This window comes from Arachis stenosperma, chromosome 1 (assembly GCF_014773155.1).
Source record: "Arachis stenosperma cultivar V10309 chromosome 1, arast.V10309.gnm1.PFL2, whole genome shotgun sequence".
Taxonomy (NCBI): Eukaryota; Viridiplantae; Streptophyta; class Magnoliopsida; order Fabales; family Fabaceae; genus Arachis; species Arachis stenosperma.
In genome coordinates this window covers 38,172,958-38,195,122 of record NC_080377.1, presented here as the reverse complement: position 1 = coordinate 38,195,122, position 22,165 = coordinate 38,172,958, and the positions used below count along the sequence as shown (strand labels likewise).

At 33.0% G+C, this 22,165-nt stretch overlaps 1 protein-coding gene across 1 annotated transcript; it reads right to left on the bottom strand.

Moving 5' to 3' along the window:
- Positions 1-556: 556 nt before the first annotated feature.
- LOC130978124 (uncharacterized) lies at positions 557-2,429 on the bottom strand. Its single transcript, XM_057902235.1, has 3 exons — positions 1,600-2,429; positions 1,367-1,520; positions 557-1,072 (listed from the first exon to the last, which is right to left on the bottom strand). The coding sequence occupies exons 1-3, from the start codon at positions 2,427-2,429 to the stop codon at positions 557-559; spliced, it is 1,500 nt and encodes a 499-aa protein (XP_057758218.1).
- Between the last annotated feature and the right edge of the window lie 19,736 nt (positions 2,430-22,165).

Below are 22,165 nucleotides of genomic sequence, written 5' to 3'. Positions count from 1 at the left end.
AGATCATATATCATAAAACTTAATTTCAAACTCAATGTGAGAATTCTTACTCCAATACTTAATTTCATTTCAATTTAAACTTAAATTATTTTTAATTATTTCAAATAATTTTAATTAAAATATTAAATTATACAAATTTAAATAAAATAAAAAATATAAAATTACAAAATTAATAATTATATACCATATTTAAAAGATATCATTGAATTTGAAAAAAAAAATTGCATCGAAAAAATTAAAATTTGGTGGACGTAAAGATTGAGAATTTTGTGCATTTAGATTGAAAAAAAATATAATTTTATAAATAATTGAAAAAAGAACTTATGTTAAATTGATTTAGATCCATTTTTTTACCAAATTGATAAGAAGATAATAAAAAAATAGTTATAAAATACATGAGTACAATCCGAGACGGATCCAGAAATGTTATTATAGGAGGCAAATAATATATATAATATAAAAAAATATATGCAAATACATTATAATGTAAGATACATTACAAAAATATACTAATAGATAATATATATTTAAAGTACAAAAAAATGTGTACTTTTTACTAACGAAGTGGTACACGTTGATTCTTCGTATCATAAAATTTATCGATAATAAAATCTGTGTCAAATCTTTCAGCAATCTTCTTCTCAATGTAAATCAAAAGACAATTAGCAAGTAATTCATCTTCCATTTTGTTTCTGAGTCTATTCTTCACAATATTCATAGCTGAAAAAGATCTCTCAGTTATAGCAATTGAAACAGGGAGAGTTAATACCAAGCGAATCAAACGATCAATCAAAGGATATGTTAAAGATTTTTCTGTCTTTGTTAATCCTTGACATAACTCCGAAATTGTGCACAAGTTAGTTAATTCAACATGATTAGTAATATCAAGTTCATAATGTTGAGCTTGCATTCTAATGTGAAATTTCTCTTGGTCACTGAAGTCACCTGGATAAAACCGTTCTACTAATTCACATACTTTGTTGACATTGAAGAACTTATAATTATCTTTGAGATCTAAAGTTGAACTTAAAGTAAGTAATTCCACTATATTATCATTGAATCTTCCATTAAACTATTGTAATTGTGTATCAATTACATCCAGAAATAAATTAACACGGTAATGATGCTTCACTGAAATTTGATCAACAATTTTGCGAGTTCGGCCTCTTCTAGGAATATGCGATGCATTCATATCAGGAACTTCAACTTCATGTTTCTCACAAAATAATATAACTTTTTTTATGAAAGCCTCCCAACTTGATTCTCTCATTCTTTGGATTAAAGTCTTCGTAGTAGAAACCAGAGTTAAAGCATTCAATATGTCTTGATTTTTTCGTTACAAAACTTGACAAAGATCGTGACTAACTTCCAAAATATTTCTCATCAAATACAAAACAAAGACAAATTCAAAAGATGTGATAGCATCATAAGCAGCACTAGCATCACCATGAGTGGAGAAATTACCTTCTTCGGTGCTTTTTTCAAGAACTTCACAAGTAGCATCGAACATGCATAACAAGCTACGTACAGAATTCAAATGAGACCCCTATCTAGTATCTCCAACTCTTTGCAAAGTACCAATTTGATTAAGTCTACTACCTGTCATAAATTTTATCATTGGCAATTAAGTTTGCAACATTATTTGCTTGAGCAATCCTTAAATGATCATGACGTTTAGGAGAAACAGTCACAACTTTCACAATTAGTGTAAGTTTTGAAAAGAATTGATGAACATAACAAACTTCTTTGGCTGCAAAAACAAGTGCTAATTGTAATTGATGAGCAAGACAGTGAATGTAATAAGTAAAAGGGCAATCTTTCAAAAATAGAGCTTGCAATCCATTCCATTCACCATGCATATTACTAGCTCCATCGTACCCTTGTCCCCTAAGATTTTGGACATCAAGATTATGACGAAAAAGAACTGATGAAATTTCAGTTTTCAATGTCAAAGAATATGTATCAGAAACATTTATAAGATCAAAAAATCTTTCTTGAACACAACCGTGCTTGTCTACAAATCTCAAAACCATAGACATTTGTTCTCGCTTTGACTCATCTCTTGCTTCATCAATAATTATACAAAATTTAGAATCACCAATTTCTTCTCGAATTATTGCACGCACTTTTCTAGCAAAGATATGCAATATATCTTTTTGAACACCGGGAGATATATATTGAGCATTTTCAGGAGCATTTTCAAGGACATTATTAACATTCTGATTACAGGAAGCTAAAAGCTTAATTAACTCAATAAAAGTTTTCCTATTCAAAGATCCAGGACTTTCATCATCGCCTCTAATTGCACATGCTTGAAATGCAAGCCATCGAATAGCATTAATAAATGTCTTCAATCTTAAACAGTTATTTGCAATAGTTTCATCACTATGCCTATCAAGAACTTTGTCTATATGCTTAGATTGAGCCATTAAATCATCACAAGATTTCACACATAAATTATGGGGAGAATTAGGAATAGAACCCTCATGACATACAAATGCACAATTTATACAATTGTTTACTTTATTCCAATTATTAAATCCTAACTCTGAAAATGCATTTTTCCATCATTGCGAGTACCATAATGTTTACCAAACAAGTAGTAAGGCAAACAATAAGCAGCATCTTTTTCTAGTGAATATTCTAACCAACTTGAAAATTTCTTAAATCAAGAAGATTAAAAATATCGACGATGATTGTTATTACCAGAAGCTGGATAGCTAATATTTGTTGGTTGGTATATGGCCCAACTATTATGTATGCTCTACAAATCTTATGACGTTCATTGACATTATACTGCCAAATTGGACGTCGCTTTCTTGGATCCCTTTCTAGTAAAGAGATATCAACAACTCTTTCTAATCTTGGTACTTTGGTTTCATGTTGATGTGTATTTTGAGTAAGATTAGAGAGTTCACTTACTTGACCTTCTTGTGAAATAAGATTAGAGGATTGACTTGTTTGAACTCCAACATTATCAATAACTTTTCTCTTAAAAATTGCATTAATTTTACTTTGCTTTTTCATCATAAAATGTTCTAGTTTCTTTTTACTTGAAAAAAAAACCCAAATAATTATATACTTACCTGAATAAACAAAGTCTAAGTATATTTTATTAATTAAACACTAATAATAATAATTTTTTCATTAAATCACTATCAATTTTATTAAAAAATAAAATAAAAAAATAAGAGAGAATAAATCTTAAAATTAGGTCAATAATTTGTCTATGTAAATACAAAGAAATAAAATTATATTATTTCATAATAAAAAATGTACTTTATTAATTAATAATTTTATGTAATTATATGAAAGAAGTGAAAAATAAAATAAATACCTTGCAGTCTTGCTTTAATTGATATGAATATGAATATGATAAAAAACTTTACTAGAGACTGGGCAAATGGCAGTGACATGACCCAGTGAGGACGATGCGTGACTCGTGAGTGAAGAAACAAGATGATTAGGAAAGAATAGGAAACGTGAAGAAAAAAATTAGTTTTAGGAATTTAAAAAATTTTAAAAACTATTATGTTTTATTTGGGTTGGATTGGACACTTGGATTTTCTGACTACTACTTTTTTTTTAAAAAGTTGGGGTCCAGGTCTCTACTTGTCTCCTATGTATCTGTCCCTGAATACAATTGAGTGCATCTATTTATTTAAATATATTTTGATTGAGTCTTTGTTACAACGTTACAATGTTCTTTTAATAGATTTAAGATCTTTTATTAAAATAATTTAATATCTATTTACTGATACTAGTATCATTTCAAAGATGATATCTAATACTAGTTTTAATTTTAAATTATTTTAGTTACTGTAATGGTCAAAAGTGATATTCAAAAAATTAATTTCATTAGAGTTGCTCTTAGTCACATGAAATTTAGATGAGGAGTCCAAAACTTAATAATTAACGTACAAAATTAATATGCTATTTATAGAAATCAGTTTAGGGACTAACGTAAATTGTTATTATAAATTTTGAGGTTAAATTGAGTCAATTATAATTTTAAGAATTAATTAAATCCGACTTTAAATTTCAAGAATCAAATTAAATATTAACTCAAATAAAATTAGTAAATTACTAAAAAAATATTCAATATTTTTAAATTATTCCTTTTAATCTAATCAAATCTCAAGTTTTTAATTCCTAATTCTGTACAAGTGAAATAATGTGGTGGTGAAGAGTTGGATTAGGTTAAGAAATAATAGAAATTTTATGGTAAATCTTTTGATGTATGGGTAATTTTATACAAAAAATTTATCTTTTATTAATATAAGATTAATTTTATTATATTTTTTGGATTTATTAACATTTTAAATATTCATCTGTATAAATAAGAATTTATTTTCCGATTATGGTTAATTCTTATTCTGATTCTTTTTCTTACTTTCACTATGTCTCAAGATTCAAGAAGTAAACAATTCATCACATAAATATTCATCACATAAATAATATAATTACTACAAGATTTGTTCTAACCTAGTTTATCCGATATTTGTATAAATGTAAAATAATAATTTTTTAGTCGGTTTAATTTGATATATGATTATTCCAAGTGGACATTATATAATTAAAATCAGGATTTAAATCTGCATCATAATATATTTAACCCAGATTGAATATATAACCATGAAATGATTTTAAAATAAAAACATATTTCAATTCTCAAACTCACATAAAATACATTAAAATTAAATATGACCACAGGAATCAGTTCAGGTAAAACATGATGAATGAAGTTAAAAGTAATTCATTCTCATTGTCAATAGCGGAATTCAATTTCAAAACCATAGTTTATAATTTAGACCTATTATAGTGAATAACAACAACAACAACAAAATTTTGTCCCACTAAGTGAAATCGGCTATATGAATCAAATAATATCATTGTGCTATGTCATATATCATATCTACAAAGAGACCATTTACATGTAAATTTCGTTTGACCACCTCATGTATGATCTTCTTAGATTTTTCTCTGCCTTTCGCCCCTTGTTCATCTTCCATCTCATCCACCCTCCTGACTGGATGTTCTATCGATCTTCTTCTCACATGTCCAAACCACCTGAGACGCGATTCAACCATCTTTTCCACAATGGGTGCTACTCCAACTCTCTCCCTTATATCTTCGTTCCTTATTTTATTTAATCATGTATGACCACTCATCCATCTCAACATCTTCATCTCTACTACACTCAGCTTATGTTCGTACTCTCTTTTAACCGCCCAACACTCTATACCATAAAGTATAGCCGGTCTTATAGCGGTATAATAAAATTTGATATCTATTATAGTGAATAAATTAAAATTAAAATTATATTTGATACAATTTGAGCTCAAGTTAAAGTATTATGTAAATTATTGAAAACTTATATTAACTTCCAATCAAGATCAATAAAAAAATATATAATATATTGCATGTTACACATGCATTTACAAAAGAATTAGTGTATGTATCCATGCAATGTATAAGAAATATTTAATATTTTATTTATATCTAAAGTATTTTTAATAAAAAAATTTTAATATATTTCATTTTAAATTAAATTAAATTTATTTTTTATTCATGCGAATACTAAACAATAGTATATAACAAATAAATTCGCAAAATATTTAGATTAATTAAAAAATACATATATAATATGCAATAAATCAATGTCTTAATTTCTATGAGAAAAAATGCGTATATATTTTTTTTCCAACATTGATTATTATACATCTATAGGTTGTATCTTTGTTCTTGTATCAAATAAAATTTTAAATATTATTTGTATAAAAATTTCTATCCAAATACAAAAAAAATGAAAAAACACAATTAACAACAAAGAGATATCAATTGATTAAACAGTACCTGATCATCTCAATTTATCAAAGACTTCTCTATGCACAACATTAATCGTACAATTTTAAGACTCTCTCATGATTCTCAATTAAGACCTTTATTCCTTATTTACTCTTTAACTTTTGAAAGTGCCACATATAACTGTCCGTGCGTAAAAAATCGATCCTGATAAGTACACGCCTACGATTTTCAACATCTATCTTTGAGCCTTGTTGATTGTCATACCAAATGACACTATCATGAAAATTATCTTCTGTAAAACTTGATTGGAATGTTATTATTATTTGAAACCATATTCAATCTTAGGTTGCATTCCTCCTATTTTGGTCCCTATTAATATTTTGCATTCAACCAAGTAATTTCTAAACCTCCTAATCTATAGTCGTGTAGATCATTTGATTGGTCTATATTCCTAAGTTGCATCACAGGAATATCAATCTTAAGGGTGAGCTTAAGAGGTAGAAGATCAGAACAATTAAGAGCATTCAATACTTTCAGACCAAAAAATTTCAAATGGCTTTTCATATTACCTTCTTCAATACAAAAATTGTCTGAACTAAGATACACTTTTTCATCACTAGGAATAATGGATAGTAGTTGACTATTTATTTTGTCAACAACGTCTAAGGTTAGCGCTAGTATTGTTCGATCATTAAAGTAATTGCTTGACAGATAAATATGCACCAAGCCCGAAAAGGCAAAGTCGATTAACTCATTAGATGCCTGTTTCGAATTTGGAATTATCATATTCATAGGAATCTCAATTTCTAACTCTTCATCTAGGTTATATCCTATTAGGCCATCGCCAACTTTTAACAACCAATAACTAAATTACTTAATTTTTGTTGGTTTTCAATTTCGCATCTAATAGTTAGTCTGATGTTCCTCGACAATCATAGAACTTCAACAAACTCCCAAAGGTAAGAAGAATTTATGGTTGCATGTACTATATCTTGTCGAGATTCTCTTATAATTATAGGCAATATTTGTCTAATGTTGGATCTCCACCGAGTACAACTGCCTTTCCCCTAAATGGATGCTCGCCAATAGCAATTGATGTATGCCTCATAATATCCCTCAAACATTTATTCAGTGTCTCATAACAATACTTGTTAAGCATAAGTGTCTTGTCCCATATTATTAAACATGTCTTTATCAACAATTTGATAAGAGATGAACCCTATCGGATATTGCACGTAAAATATTCACCAACGGCTAGAGGTATTTTGAATTTAGAGTGTGCAATTCTATCTTTTGGTAGGAAAATGAGACTATTTCACTAGAAGTCACATTAACCACTATTTATCTTTTGATTTAACTTTTGCTGACATTAAATTGTAAAGAAATATTTTATCATAATCACTGTGGCCATATATAAAGGGGAAAAAAAATCCTCCCTTGGATTTATTTTATAGTCCTCATGACTTTGTCATAAGCTTCCTTCTGTTTTATAGTCATCGTGCACAACATCAATGATGCTAAGGTATCTAATTGATACCTGTCATACTTGATGCAAGATCTAAAACTTTTGAAAAATATTATTATGAGTCAATTTTAATTTATTTATTCATTAAAAGCTTTAATTTCTGAAATTATTTTATTAAAGCTAATTAAATCAAGTTTTGATAATTAAATTAGAATTTATCTAATTTTATAATTATTGGATAATTTTTAAATTTAAATTATAAAGTTTAGTAATTATAAAATAATAAGAATTTTATATAAATTGATTTAACTAATTGAGATTTTGAAATTCAATACTTTCATTTCTATGAATAAAGAAAATTAATTATAGTGTCTCTAATTCTTGAATTAGAGTATTTTTACTTGAAATTAATTTATAAATTTATGATTAAATAATATTTTTTTTAAAAATAATTTTGTTGAATTAAAATTGGTTTTCAATTACTCTATTACCCTAATTTTTATTAAAATTACAAAATTTCTCTTATACCTAATTATACTCAAACACTAATCCCCAAATACATAACTCTAACCCTAATTTTTCCCTTCCCAGCCGCCACCCCTCCCCCCCAAAGCGCCTACCCACGGAAACAGAAAAAAAAAATAGAAAGGGAAGAGAGAAAGGGGAAAACCGATCGGGGAAGGGGGAAAAGAGAGTGAGATCCGAGAGAGCATAGAGGAAGAGAGGGAATAGTGCACCAAGGGGAGGAGCTATCGCTGCTACTACACTGGCGCCACGCCTCACTGCCTTTGAGCTTGCTGTCGCACCAGCCACTCACACCAGAGGATAGAGAGAGATTGGACAGAGAGAGAGATGGGAAGAGGGAGAAGGATTCGCGCCGCTGCTGTTGTCCGTGCCGTCATTGTCGAGGGAAGCCAGCGCTACCACCGCATCACCGTTGCTGCCGTCGTTGACGAACCCAGCCACCGCCGTCTCGTGCTCCATCGCCACTACTGGAGGTCCACTGCTGATCTGATCTGAGGGAGAGGAAACATGATTGGAAGAGAAGACGGGGAGCCACTGCCACTACTGCTGAACCACCGTTGCTCCTGCCGAGCCTCTGCCGCCGGAGAACGCCACTGTCATTACCAATGGCCACTGTTGGTAAGGATTTTGAGTTTATTTCTGTTCTTTTGAATTTCCGAGAATGTTATCGTCACTGCATGTTTGTCGCCGGAGTTCTGGTCGCCGCTGTCACTTGAGGTGGCTACCGGGCTATCATCAAACCGGTCAACGACCGCCGGTATTTTGTTTTCTTATTACAGTAAGTTTTTATGATTTGAAAACTCCTGCGTTAGTATTCTATTATGTTTGGTTAAAGACTCTGAGATTTGGTAATGTAGGTTCGAGTTCTAATTGTTGCATGTCGCTATTAAGTTGCTATAGTTGCTGTGAGAGTGGTTAGGGACTGAGGTTGCGACTGCCGTTGATTTCGAGCTGAGAGAAAAGAGTTCTGTTGACGCATTTGGTTTATGGTTTTGACTTGTCGAGGTAGGGATTTCTTTCTAAAAACTCAATTTTATAATTTGAAATTGTTATAAATAGATATTGATGTGAGAAATACACATTTTAGTGATTGTATAAGTCTTATGTATTGTCTGGCTATTTTTGGATGAATATGATTGTTTGGTTGATTGGATTATTGTTTGATTTTGTGAAACGGTCGGTTGCTGAATCTGTTTCTTTAAAGTTTTGAAACAAGTTTGATTTGTTGAAAACAATTTGATTTTAGATTGGTTTTATTTAGAAATGGTTTGGTTGAGACCCAAAAGGGTGGCAGGGTCCAAGTTTTAGGGGAGGTGCTGCCAAAATTTTTATAAAATATGAGATTCTGCTTGAAATGTTGTTTAGAAAATTATGAATATAAGAATCATATAATTTCACTTGAATTAGTTAAGAAAATAATGAATTATGTTTTGATTGAATTATTGAAAGAGAGTTATGATTGAGCTTTATTTATTCAGGAAAGTATTATATTTTGAGTACGAATTATTTAGAAAAATATAATGTTTCAATTTTGATTTGGATGTAAAAGATTTTATATTTTGAATTTGATTAAAGGGATCACATTCGAAGGAGTTTTAATGAATTTAAAAGAAATTGGATTGACCTTGTTTTAAGTGATTTGGTTCTGAAATTGGATTGGGATGTTTGATTTACATGATTCGGTTTTTATTTAAAATTTATTTGATTGATTTAAACGAAGAAGCTATGATATTAAAAATTTTCAACAAATTTAAGGAAATGAGATAGGATGTTTCTCTCCTAAAGTCTTGAGACTCTACTGTGGAGTTTTTAATTACCAAATCTTGATTTTAAGAGTGAAAAATTCTTGAGTCTTTTCAAAAAAACTTACAATTTGGAATGATTTTGAAGTTGTTGTCATTTTCGGAGAATGTTACAGGTGTGCGAGGGTCGACGGTTATCCAATCGGCTTAGTTAGGAAAACAGAAAAAAGTTGTCTATGGTTGAAAACGCATAAAGCAATAATCAAAAGCGTAAAGAAAGCAAATAAAGGATTTGGTGTAAGAACAGTGAGAGAAAACAATTAAGGCTTTAGAGATGTTTACTTTCCTGGATTAAAAGTCCTTACCAACTATTTTAACAATGTATGATTCATTTCATGGCAAACTGTAAATGTCTAAACCCTAATCTCTTAGTGATTTAGCCTCCTCTAACCTTCATTAACCGCCACTCTCATGGTCACTTAATTCCAATTAGAGGATTAAGTTCAAAAACTAGTTTATGGCCACAAAACCTTAATTACCCAAAGCTAACAGGATTATATGTCATATATCCCAATTAGTTCATGTAATTAGCAATTTAGGAGGAATTCGTTTTCAAGTTGTTGTTCAAGTGAGATAACTCTCTCGAGAATCATAAGAACTCATGTAGAATAAGGGTCATACTCTCGTTCCATCCAAATTCATAAGATTAAGAACAAAAATAATCCTTGAAATGGAATCAATACATTAATTAAAATAGAAAAGCAGTAGTTCTAATCTATAGAAATAAACAGAGCTCCTAACCTTAACCAAGAGGTTTAGTTGCTCATGACCTACAGAGAAAATTAGGGTTCTTAAAAGTGAATGAGCGGAAGAGAGTAGATGTAGATACAAGAGATCTTTTCTCTTTTATACTAACCTAATTTGATTCGGAAAATAAAATAAAATAATAAATCCTAAAACTAAAAGATATTGTTTGTAAATAAAAATTACAAAAAGAAAATAAAATATAACTCATAAATGCTAAATCCACTTGAGAAGCCCAAAGAGAGAGTGAATTCGGTCAATACTACTGGCGTTAAACGCCAGATGGGCGTTTAGCACCCTAGAGGGGGCAGCACGTTGCTGGCTTATGTCCCTTGCTAGCGCTAAACGCCAGTTGGGCGTTTAACGCCCAATGGGGTACTGCCAACTTTTTTTTTTTTGCTTCAAACTCTGCCAAATTACTCGGAATTTCCCCTGAAATCATAAAAATACTAAAACAACTCAAAGTAACATCCAAAGAGGACTTTTGCTCTAAAATACTATGAATTAAATAAAATCTAATAAAAAACAACTAGAAAATAAAGGAAAAAAAGGTACAAGATGCTCACGCATCACAATACCAAACTTAAACTGTTACTTGTCCTCAAGCAACCAAAAATAATGTAGGACTAAGAAGAGAAAATGTCTGAGGCTTGAGTTGTCATTTAAGCTCAGGTCTAGTTACTAAATAGGGCTAATGACATTCTAATTCTGAATAGCTTCGTCATTTCACTATCCTTTTAAGGTCAGAAATATTAGTATCCTTCGGAACTAGAACTCAGATGATATTATAGGTTCTCTTCTTTAGGCTCTAATTGATTCTTGAACACATCTTTTTCTTTTTTTTTCTTTGGTGCTTTGCACCTTGAGCCTAACTGTGACTTTTAGTGTTTTGTCTTCAAGCTTAAATTGAAACAAAAACACCACAAGCACTTAACTGGGGAACTCCTTCAGTTCTAATTTTTCTTTCTATTCCTCTCAGACAGTGGTGCTCAGAGCCTTAAGCATACTTTGTAACAGCAATGGGTCATGACTTTAAGTGTTCAGTCTCTAGGGTTACTTGATACTTTCACACCATAAGCATATGGTTAGGAAAAACCACTCTTTTGAACTTTAGATCAGTTTTGACCCTCCTAACCATTGATGATCAAAGCTTCAGACCTTTATCTTTTGATTTTTCTTTTTATTTCTTTTTGCTGTTTGTTTTGCTTTAATAACCAATCTCTTTCTTATTTCAGAGAATCAATAATACTTTTTTAAGTTCCTGTTCCTCAAGAACCAATATTCTCAACTCCAAAATGAAACATGCAGAGTTGATTCATACATTCATAATTAAAGATAATGCCACCACATCAAGGTAACTAGAACAACTCAATATATATATATATATATATATATATATATATATATATATATATATATATATATATATATATATATATATATAAAGCTCAAAATCTCGTGCATTTTATTACTTCTTTTTCTTTTGATAATTCTTTAAGTTTGGTGCACAATACATGACACATCTTTTAAAAATAAACATAAAGTACTAAAATAAATAACTAACTAGAGAAAAAGAAAATCCTATTAATGATCATACAACTCAGAATAAAAAAATAGAAAATTGAATGAAATATTGAAAAATAGAAATAAGATAAGGGAGAGGAGAATGAAACTCAACTACCTCAGTCATGGTGACTGCTGCTCCTTATGGGGAATCCTCTTTGGAAATTCAGCTCCTCTATGCCACGCCCTGCCTCCTCTGTTCCTCCATCACCTGGTGGAGGAGAGTAAAGTAATTCTGGTACTCTATCCTCAGCTGATCAATAGATGATGTTAGCTCCCCTATGGATGTGGTCAATTAGTCCGAGTAGTCACAGGGAGGGAAATAGATTCCCTAAGGCATCTCCAGAAGATCCTATGGAGGCAATGGAACTGGCTCTTGCTATGGTCCATGCTCGAGCTCTCTAGCATGAACATGCTCTGTACTCTTTCTAGTGATCAGTCTGTCTAATGTTAATCGGGGTATTTCTATTAATGTGAGCTCCAATTGCTGTACAAAGGCGGTGGATTAGATGAGAGAAATCCAGTCTCGTAGAGGTAGAGGCCTTGTCAGCTATCCTGTAGAACTCATGAGTGATCACCTCATGCACTTCCACCTCATTGCCGGGTATGGTACAGTGAATCATCACTGTAACCTCAGAACGGTTACTCGTAGGGAGAATAGAATATAGGATGAACTCCAACCATCTTCGAGCAACTAGTTTGAGGTCATGCCTACCCGGCTGGTACGGCTGACCTCTAGAATCCCTCATCCACTGAGCTTCGGAGAGGCAAATATCAACAAGAATCTGATCCAACCTCTGGTCAGTGTTGACCCACCGAGTGTATGAATGAGGGTCCTCTCCGAATGGTGGTAACTGCAGTGCCACCCTCACACTCTTTGGGCTGAAATCCATGATATGCCCTCTGACCATAGTACGCCAGTTCTTCGGCTTCGGGTTTACGCCTCTGACATGCTTGTACATCACCCAAGCATCGGTGTAGAACTCCCACACCATCAATGCTCCAACCTCAGTTACGGGGTTGTCCAGAATTTTCTAACCCCGTATTAGAATCTGGTACTGGATATCAGGATACTCATCCGGCTTCAGATCAAAACGAACCTCAGGAATCACCTTCTTCTTGTGCACCAACTCAAAAAAATAATCCTCATGTCTCTTAGGGGCGAACCGGGTGAAGTCCCATGGGTCAGAGATAGGAGCCTTCTCTTTCCTATTTCTTGAGGAGGAATTTCTGGTCTTGGGTACCTTAGAGATAGTAAAATGAAGAAAAAATGGAGCGCCCAACACCAAACTTAAAAGATTTCCTCGTCCTCGTGCAAAATAAAAATAGAAAATAGAGAAAGAGAGTAGTAGACACAAAAGAGATAAAGGAGAATGGAGGGGAGGGCTTCGGCCTTGGCTAGGAGGGAAAAAGAAAAGGGCAAAGGGGAGTGTGTATGGTGAAGAGTAAGTAAGGAAGGAGAGAGTAGTGATTGGAGGTGTGGTGAAAGTGGAAGGGAAGTGGGATATTTATAGGTGGGGAAGGGGGAGGGTTCGATTATGAAGTTTGGGTGGCGGGAGAGGGGGAGGGGAATTGAAATTGAATTTTGGGTTATTAGGGGTAGAGATTGATGGGATAGATGAGAGTGGATTAGGTGGAGTGGAAGGTGAGTTGAGAGAATCAAGGAAAGCGATGGGTGATGGGATGGATGAATGTGGATGGAAAAGTGGGTAAGGAGGAGAGAGAGTGGATAAGTTTGAATGGTAAAGTAGGTGGGAGTTGGAGTTTATCCAATGGCCATAACTGTTTTTCATTCTCGAAATATGCTCCCTGGGCGTTAAACACCGGTTCTAGCATTTAACACCAGTAGGGGATCTCTTTTTTTTTTAAAAAAAATGGGAGGAGCACCCCTGGCGCTAAACGCTAAGGCTAGTGTTTAGCGCCCCAAGGGGGTGCCAAAATATGAAATAAATGCCCAAAATGGGCGTTAAATGCCCATCATTGCTCCCCTTATGGCGCTAAATGCCCTCCCTGGCATTTAGCATCCTGCTCTACTCCTTTTCTGGCGCTAAACGCCCTTCCTGGCATTTAGCACCCAAACGTTTTTTGCCCTAGGGCATTTTGTTCTTCTATTCGTGTCTTCCTGTCCCTATTCTAAGCACTGTACATGATCACAAACATTAGAAAACCTAGGAAAACTCTAAAGATTAATGAAAAATAAAATGAAATCAAACTCAAATTAAACTGAAATAAAATAAAGATAAACTAAATGATACTAATGGTTGGGTTGCCTCCCAACAAGCGCTTTTTTACCGTCACTAGCTTGACAGTCAACTCCTCTAAGGAGGAGGATCATAGGGCCTCAGATCTTCACCCCTCATTGTGAACTTCTTTCCTGTGCTCTCACAAATCAGCTCAACATGCTCCAGAGATAGGATCCTATTCACAGTATGTAGTATAATTGGACTTCTAGTGAACACCACCTTCATGCCAGGTGAGAAGTTTTCAGTAGGAATCTTCTTGTTCCTCCATCCTTTGGGTACTTTCTTCTTGGGTCCTCCTCCATCTTTGGTGGGTGGTGAATTCCCAATACCAACCTTAGGTTTGATGTCAGGGGGGACTGTATAGCTTTCTACCAAGTGAGAAGGCTTAAACATTGAGCTCTACATGCAAGTACCTCCTTTTTTGAGAGTGGTGGAGGCTTAAAAACCTTGAACACCAAATAGTCTTCTTATAGCATCAGATATAACTCCCCTTTCTTAACATCAATCAAGGCTCTTCCAGTGGCTAGGAATAGCCTTCCTAGGATGATGGAGTCGTCTGTATCCTCTCCCGTGTCAAGTATCACAAAGTCTGCAGGGAGGAAGAGATCTTCAACTTTTACTAGGACATTCTCCACTAATCCATACACCTGCTTTCGAGACTTGTCAGCCATCTCTAGTGCTATTCTTGTAGGCTGCGTCTCTTGGATTCCTATCTTCTTCATCATAGACAGAGGCATCAAATTTATGCTTGAGCCAAGGTCACACAGTGCCTTCTCGAATGTAATAATCCCAATGGTACAGGGAATCAGGAAGCTTCCTGGGTCTGACATCTTTTTGGGTAGCTTTCTCTAAATCACTGCAATGTACTCTTTGGTTAAGACTACAATTTCATCTCCCTTCAAGGCCTTCTTCTCAGATAGTAGGCTTTCCATGAAGGCCATATAAGGAGGCATCTTTTCTAACACCTTAGCAAAAGGAATATTGATGTGTAACTTTTTAAAGATTTCCAAGAATTGAGTGAACTGCTCCTCCTTGGACTCCTTTTGAAGATTCTGAGGGTGTGGTACTTCAGGCTCCTGTGCCACTAATGGGGCGTGTAACAATGTGCTTCCAGTTATTTTTGAGCATTTTCTTCCTTCAATTCCTCAGCAACATTCATCTCCTTAGGCTCGGCCTCCTTGCCCATGGTGAGGGCCTTACACTCTTCTCTTGGATTTACCTCTGTGTTACTAGAAAGAGTGTTAGGAGGTCTCTCAGGTATCCTCTTACTCAACTGACCCACTTGTATTTTCAAATTCCAAATTGAAGCTCTTGTCTTTTGTATAAAGCTGTGAGTGGTCTTGGAAAGTTCAGAAACTAGTGTGGCTAAGTCAGGAGTGTCTTGGCTTTGAGAGGTCCTTGTTGCTGTTGAGAAGGCTGGAATTTTTGGTTGTTAAACTTGTTCTGATTTGATCCACCATGGTTTGTTGTTGAAGTTTTGTTGGGGCTTCTATGGCTGCTCTCTCCACCCAAAGTTAAGGTAATTCCTGCATCCTTGATTAACAGTATTCGAATATGGATTATTGTTGGGATTTTTGGTGGAGTTGCCCATGTAATTAACTTACTCAGTAGTGGGTTGAGCATAGCCACAAGCGTCCCCTTAGTTGTAGCTTTCAGTCATGTCATAGGATGTATCATGAATATTGACAGCTGAGACTTGCATCCCAGTCAAGTACTGAGAGATCATACTAATCTGCTGGGACATGATCTTGTTTTGAGCCAAAATGGCATCCAGTGTGTCCACCTCTATGACTCCTTTCTTCTGAGCAGTCCTAAAGTTCACAGGATTCCTCTCAGAAGTGTATAAATATTAGTTGTTAGCAACCATCTCAATAACCTCATTAGCCTCTTCAGGTATCTTCTTCATGTGCAAGGAACCACTTGCAGAGTTGTCCAGTGACATCTTGGCTATCTTAGAGAGGCCATCATAAAAGATCTGCAGCCTGGTCCATTCTAAAAATATGTCGGGCAGACACTTTCTAATCATCAGCTTGTATCTCTCCTAGGCTTCATAGAGGGACTTTTTATCTTTCAGTTTGAAGGTCTAGACATCCACCCTAAGCTTAGCCAACTTCTGATGTAGAAAATATTTGGTCAGAAATTTAATGACCACCTTGTCTCACTTGTCCAGGCTCTCCTTGGGTTGAGAATCAAGCCACTGCTTTACTCTGTCCCTCACAGCAAAGGGAAAGAGCATGAGTTTGAAGACCTCTGGATCCACTCCATTCGTCTTCACAGTGTCATAATCTGTAGAAAATTAGGGATGAATAGATTTGGATCTTCATGCGGGAGTCCATGAAACTAACAATTCTGCTGCACCAGAGTGATTAGTTGAGGGTTAAGCTCAAAATTAATTGCACCAATAGCTGGTATAGCTATACTGCACCTAGAGAAGTCAAAAGTGGGTGCAATGTATGAGCCAAGCGTCCTCCTTGCTTGCTCATTAGCATTTGAGTTTTCACCATTAGTGTCCATAGCTTCCTTCTCAAAAGTCTCCTTAAGATTCTCTTTGGCTTTGTAAGCTTTAGCTTGTTGCAAATGCCGCCTCAAGGTCCTCTCGGGTTCAGAATCAAACTTAAGAAGGGGTTCTTTATCCCTGTTCCTACTTATAAACAAACAGAAAACAAAGAAAAGTGGGAGTCATGTCAAAGTATAGAGAGCTCCAAGTGAGATATCCTAAAAAATAGAAATAAAATAAATTAAAGTAAGCGATTAAGCTAAAAATTTCGAAAATAAGAATGAGAAAATAACCTAAAATCTTCAAAAACTAAAAAGAGAAAAACTAAGAAATTCGAAAATAAGAAAAAATGGAAAATATTAAAGGGACACCAAACTTAAAATCAGAAATTAAGGTAAAATAAATAAAACAGAAATAAAAAATTAAAGGAAAAATAAAATAAACAAAACTAAGAAAAATACCTAATCTAAGCAACCAAATAACTGATAGTTGTCAATCACAAATAGTTCCCGGCAACGGCGCCAAAAACTTGGTGCGCGAATTAGAAACTCGCACAGCTTAACCGGCAAGTGCACTGGGTCATCCAAGTAATACCTCAGGTGAGTGAGGATCGATCCCACGAGGATTGTCGGACTGAGCAACAATGGTTATCCAATCGGATTAGTTAGGCAAATAGAAAAAAGTTGTCGATGGTTGAAAACGCATAAAGTAATAATCAAAAGCGTAAAGAAAGCAAATAAAGGATTTGGTGTAAGAACAGTGAGAGAAAACAATTAAGGTTTCGGAGATGTTTACTTTTTCCAAATTAAAAGTTCTTACCAACTATTTTAACAATGTATGATTCATTTCGTGGCAAATTGTAAATGTCTAAACCCTAATCTTTCAGTGATTTAGCCTCCTCTAACCTTCATTAACCGCCACTCTCGTGGTCACTTAATTCCGATTAGAGGATTAAGTTCAAAAAGTAGTTTATGGCAATAAAAATCCTAATTACCCAAAGCTAATTGGATTATATGTTATATATCTCAATTAGTTCATGTAATTAGCAATTTAGGAGGAATTTGTTTTCAAGCTTTTGTTCAAGCGAGATAACTCTCTCGAGAATCACAAGAACTCATGTAGAATAAGGGGTCATACTCTTGGTCCACCTAGATTCATAAGATTAATAATGAAAACAATCCTTGAAATTGAATCAATACAATAATTAAAATAGAAAAGCAATAGTTCTAATCCATAGAAATAAACAGAGCTCCTAACCTTAACTAAGAGGTTTAGTTGCTCATGACTTACACAGAAAACTAGGGTTCTTAAAAGTGAACATGCGGAAGAGAGAAGATGTAGATACAAGAGATCTTTTTCCTTTTATACTAACCTAATTTGATTCGGAAAATAAAATAAAATAATAAATCCTAAAACTAAAAGATATTGTTTGTAAATAAAAATTACAAAATGTAAATAAAATATAACTAATAAATACTAAATCCACTTGAGAAGACCAAAGAGAGAGAGAATTCGGTCAACACTGCTAGCGCTAAACACCAGATGGGCGTTTAGCGCCATAGAGGGTGTAGCATGTTGCTGGATTGTGTCCCTTGTTGGCGTTAAACGCCAGTTGGGCGTTTAACGCCCAGGGGGTGGTGCTACTAGCTTTTTCCCTTTTTGCTCCAAACTCTGCCAAATTGTTCCGAATTTTACCTGAAATACTAAAACAACTCAAAGTATCATCTAAAGAGGATTTTTGAACTAAAATATTTTGAAATTAAATAAAATCTAATGAAAAACAACTAGAAAATGAAGGAAAAAAGGGTACAAAATGCTCACGTATCATTTACCAAAAAGAATGGATTTTAATTTTAAAGGAAATTGATTTGAGAAATCGAAAACTGATGATGAGTTTGAGACTTGAAAACAAATGATTATGGATAATAAAAGTAATGGTATGGTGCTATGAATAGTGATTTCTGAGATTGAGTATGTGATTAGGATATGCATTGTTCTCCGTTGTAGGGGATGTGGTAGTCTCTCGCCTACGTTCGGATGTGAGGGCTATGGCAGTCTCCCGCTTATCGAGGTAGCAGTGCCAGCGTAGGGGTCGAGGCAGTCTCTCGCCAACGTTGAGATGTGAGGACTGTGGCAGTCTCCCGCTGACATAAGCTTTCTGCTACAAGAGTGAACTCAGGCACTATAACCCAAAAGAGTGTGTCGGATACTATATCCACGGGTTGAGAGTGAGTAGGGCACTATATCCCTGGCGTGGCAGGAAGGTGACATCCCGAGGATGTGTCGGGTTGGCATTTGAACCGACAAGTAGTGATATCACTAGCCAATAGGATAGACATTCATTATATGCATCTGTGTGACATTGTTTGGGCGTGCATATTATAATTTGTTTGCCTATGAATAATTTTGTTTACCTGCTAATTGCTATACTTGATGTAACTGCTTTGCTTGTGTTTGAACCTTCTTACTTGTATCTGTGACTGAAATTGATTGTTTTGTAGTGAATTGGATATTGATGGAGTTGTTTAGGCCTACGGCCATGATCGATTATGTGATGGAATGAAGGCTATGATTGGTTTGTGTTTTTGGTTTAGTAAAGTATGAAAAATTAAACTAGTTCAGCATTGACTTAATGACCCTATGCTTGGAACAGCTTGGTCATTCATACTGTCTAGAAAAACTTTTAATATTCGATATAAAAGGAAAAGGTTTTGGATTTCAAAGAATTAATGGAATTTTCTTTTAAAAAGGATTTTGTATTTTTGAATGTAAACCTTTGGTTTTTGAAAAGATACATAAGGCGAACAACGATCACTGCACTCTGAAAACAATTTTATTTTATGTATCTTATTATAGCAATTCTCTAACCTTATAGTGAGAACCAGCGAGGACGATGTTCTCACTCCCTTACAGGTGTTTTCTTTTCAGGATATGGGTGAAGGAGTCACGAAGAACTTATTTTGTTTCTGTTTATATGATGTATTGTATTGTTTTAGATATTTTGTTTTTCTCTCGCCTTTATCTTTACACGTTTTGTAGGAGGGATAGAATTTGCATTATGTAATGCTTGTAAGTCAATATTATATATATATATATATATATATATATATATATATATATATATATATATATATATATATATTCTTGTCAAGTGTTGTGTATGGTTTGGTTTGTAAGTATGTATTTATGTTTTCAACTAAAAGTCTTTTGAAAGGTTATACAGTTTAAAGTTTTAGCTAGGCTCCTATCTTAGTATTAAATATATTTAGAGGCGTCTTAATACCTAAACTACCAGAGTGGCGCAGCCAGAAGCATGACATTCTGATAGTAAGGGTGTTACACTTGAGTTCCTCTATTATTAGTCATTTATTTTGCAATGAATAGCTAGTACCATAAAAGATTGACATTGAAGGATATTCTTGCAAGCTCCTTCCATAAGGGACAATATTGAGGCTTTTGAAAAGCACAAGAATCTCGTTTTGTATTTGATAAATAAAAAAGTTCATGTGCTTGTACTTGCAGCTTTTAAAAGTTAGGGGTACTTTTGAAAGCATCTAAGAAAAATCTTTTCAAAATTAAAAAGTCTAATATAACCTCGTACATTAATTAATATCCAAAATTAATTCTTATATTAATGTCTATTATAGTTTTTTTTAAAAGCTATTTTATCAAATACATTTATTATTGCTTGTACTAATTAAAAATCATTTTTAATTTAAGAGAAAAAAACAAATAGATCCTTGACCTTTTGATTCGTAGACATTTAAGTCTTTTAGAATTTAAAATACATTTAAGTCCTTGACCTTTTCAAAACCTATACATATCGATCCCTCATGTTCACTTGGGTCAGTCAGACCTAACGGATAAATCAAACATGATTTCCATTGTACTGATCTGGTCGTTATGGATGCACATGTAGGAGAGTTTTTAAAATGCGACAAGTTAGACTCTTGGGATCGATATGTCCAGATTTTGAAGAAGTCAGGAATTTAAATGTATTTTTAAATTCTCAGAGACTTAAATATCTGCAGACCAAAAAATTAGGGATCAATTTGTTCTTTTCTCTTAATTTAATTTACCAAATACAAATACTACAACTTTTAAAAAGCTAAATTATAAAAGCTAGATTTTATAATCTACTTTTGAAAAGTAAAAGACTAAGACTAAATTTATCACAATTTTAAAAAAACTAGGTCAACAAACTATATATAGCCATAAAATATTATTTGAAGTTATGAAATACAAAAATAAGATAGTAAAAGTATAACATTAATATTCAAATGCCTTCGATGTCTATGCAGAATATCATCAAAAAGTTGCAGCCAACAATTTTCCTAGACAAAGTCAGGTCTTGAAAGACAAATAATCAAACAGATACCTTTTTTAAATTTCCATACTTTCCAAAAATCTTCATTAATAAAAAATGTGGATCCATAATTGGTAATTGAAACTCTCATTACTCTTTAAAAAATTATAAAATAATATATTATTTAAAATTTATAGTTATGTATGTGGCTAAAAATACTATAGAAGAAAAATAGGTATTTATAGTCAAAACTCTTAAAAGTTTCAAATTGCAATATAATGATATACTGTCTATTTGGGTGATTTTGTATGTACTCAATGAAAATTTCTTGTAAATTTTTTTTTACAATGTGCATCTCAATTTAGGTCCATCTTTATACCACATAAAAACAAAATAGTTAAAAACATAATAACTTCTAGAAATTTAGAAAACAAAATTAATAAAATTATCACAAATTTTTAACTTATTGCATCTCATCAAATTCTAGCACAACAAAAAAGATAAGACTTTCAAATTTATTAGACACCTCTAAATTTCTTTTTTCAATTAGAAGGCTTGTTATATTTAGAATTTTTAAAAATACAAAGTGTTATTACCTTAAAAAATCATTAAAATACATTGATACCAATAATTTTAATATGAATTATACAACTCTTACATATCAAGTGCAAGTCTTCTCTTTTTATTGGAGTATTTTTTCGTACGGTTTAAAGCAAAATGAATTTACTGAGATCAAAGAGTCTTCAACCAAATGTAACATGATATCTTTTTGAAATAAAACCTATATTCATGCTTAGTTGGCTTGAATCTAATATTATTTTGACCTACGCCAAAATTGGTCATAACATAAACACTTCCTTCAAATATCATTTTTTTAAAATAGGGATACTTTTGAACTTTTTATTGTGCATTGTATATGCCCTTTACAAAAGAATATCACAACAAAAAACTTAAAAAATAATATACAATTCTATATTATCTCTTTATCAAATAGAACCATTTCGATTGGAGCTTTTTGTGTACGTGTTTTAAACTGTTTGACACTCCATAATCGAATTATTCTAATCTTAAAATTTCAAACTTTATGCCCAAATATTGCCTTAAGATTTTTAATAAGATCATATCTACAAAAAAATTAAGATAAAATAAAAAGACAAAAGAATGTAAGTAAAAAACTAATTAAAAAAATTACATTTAACATTATATTAAACT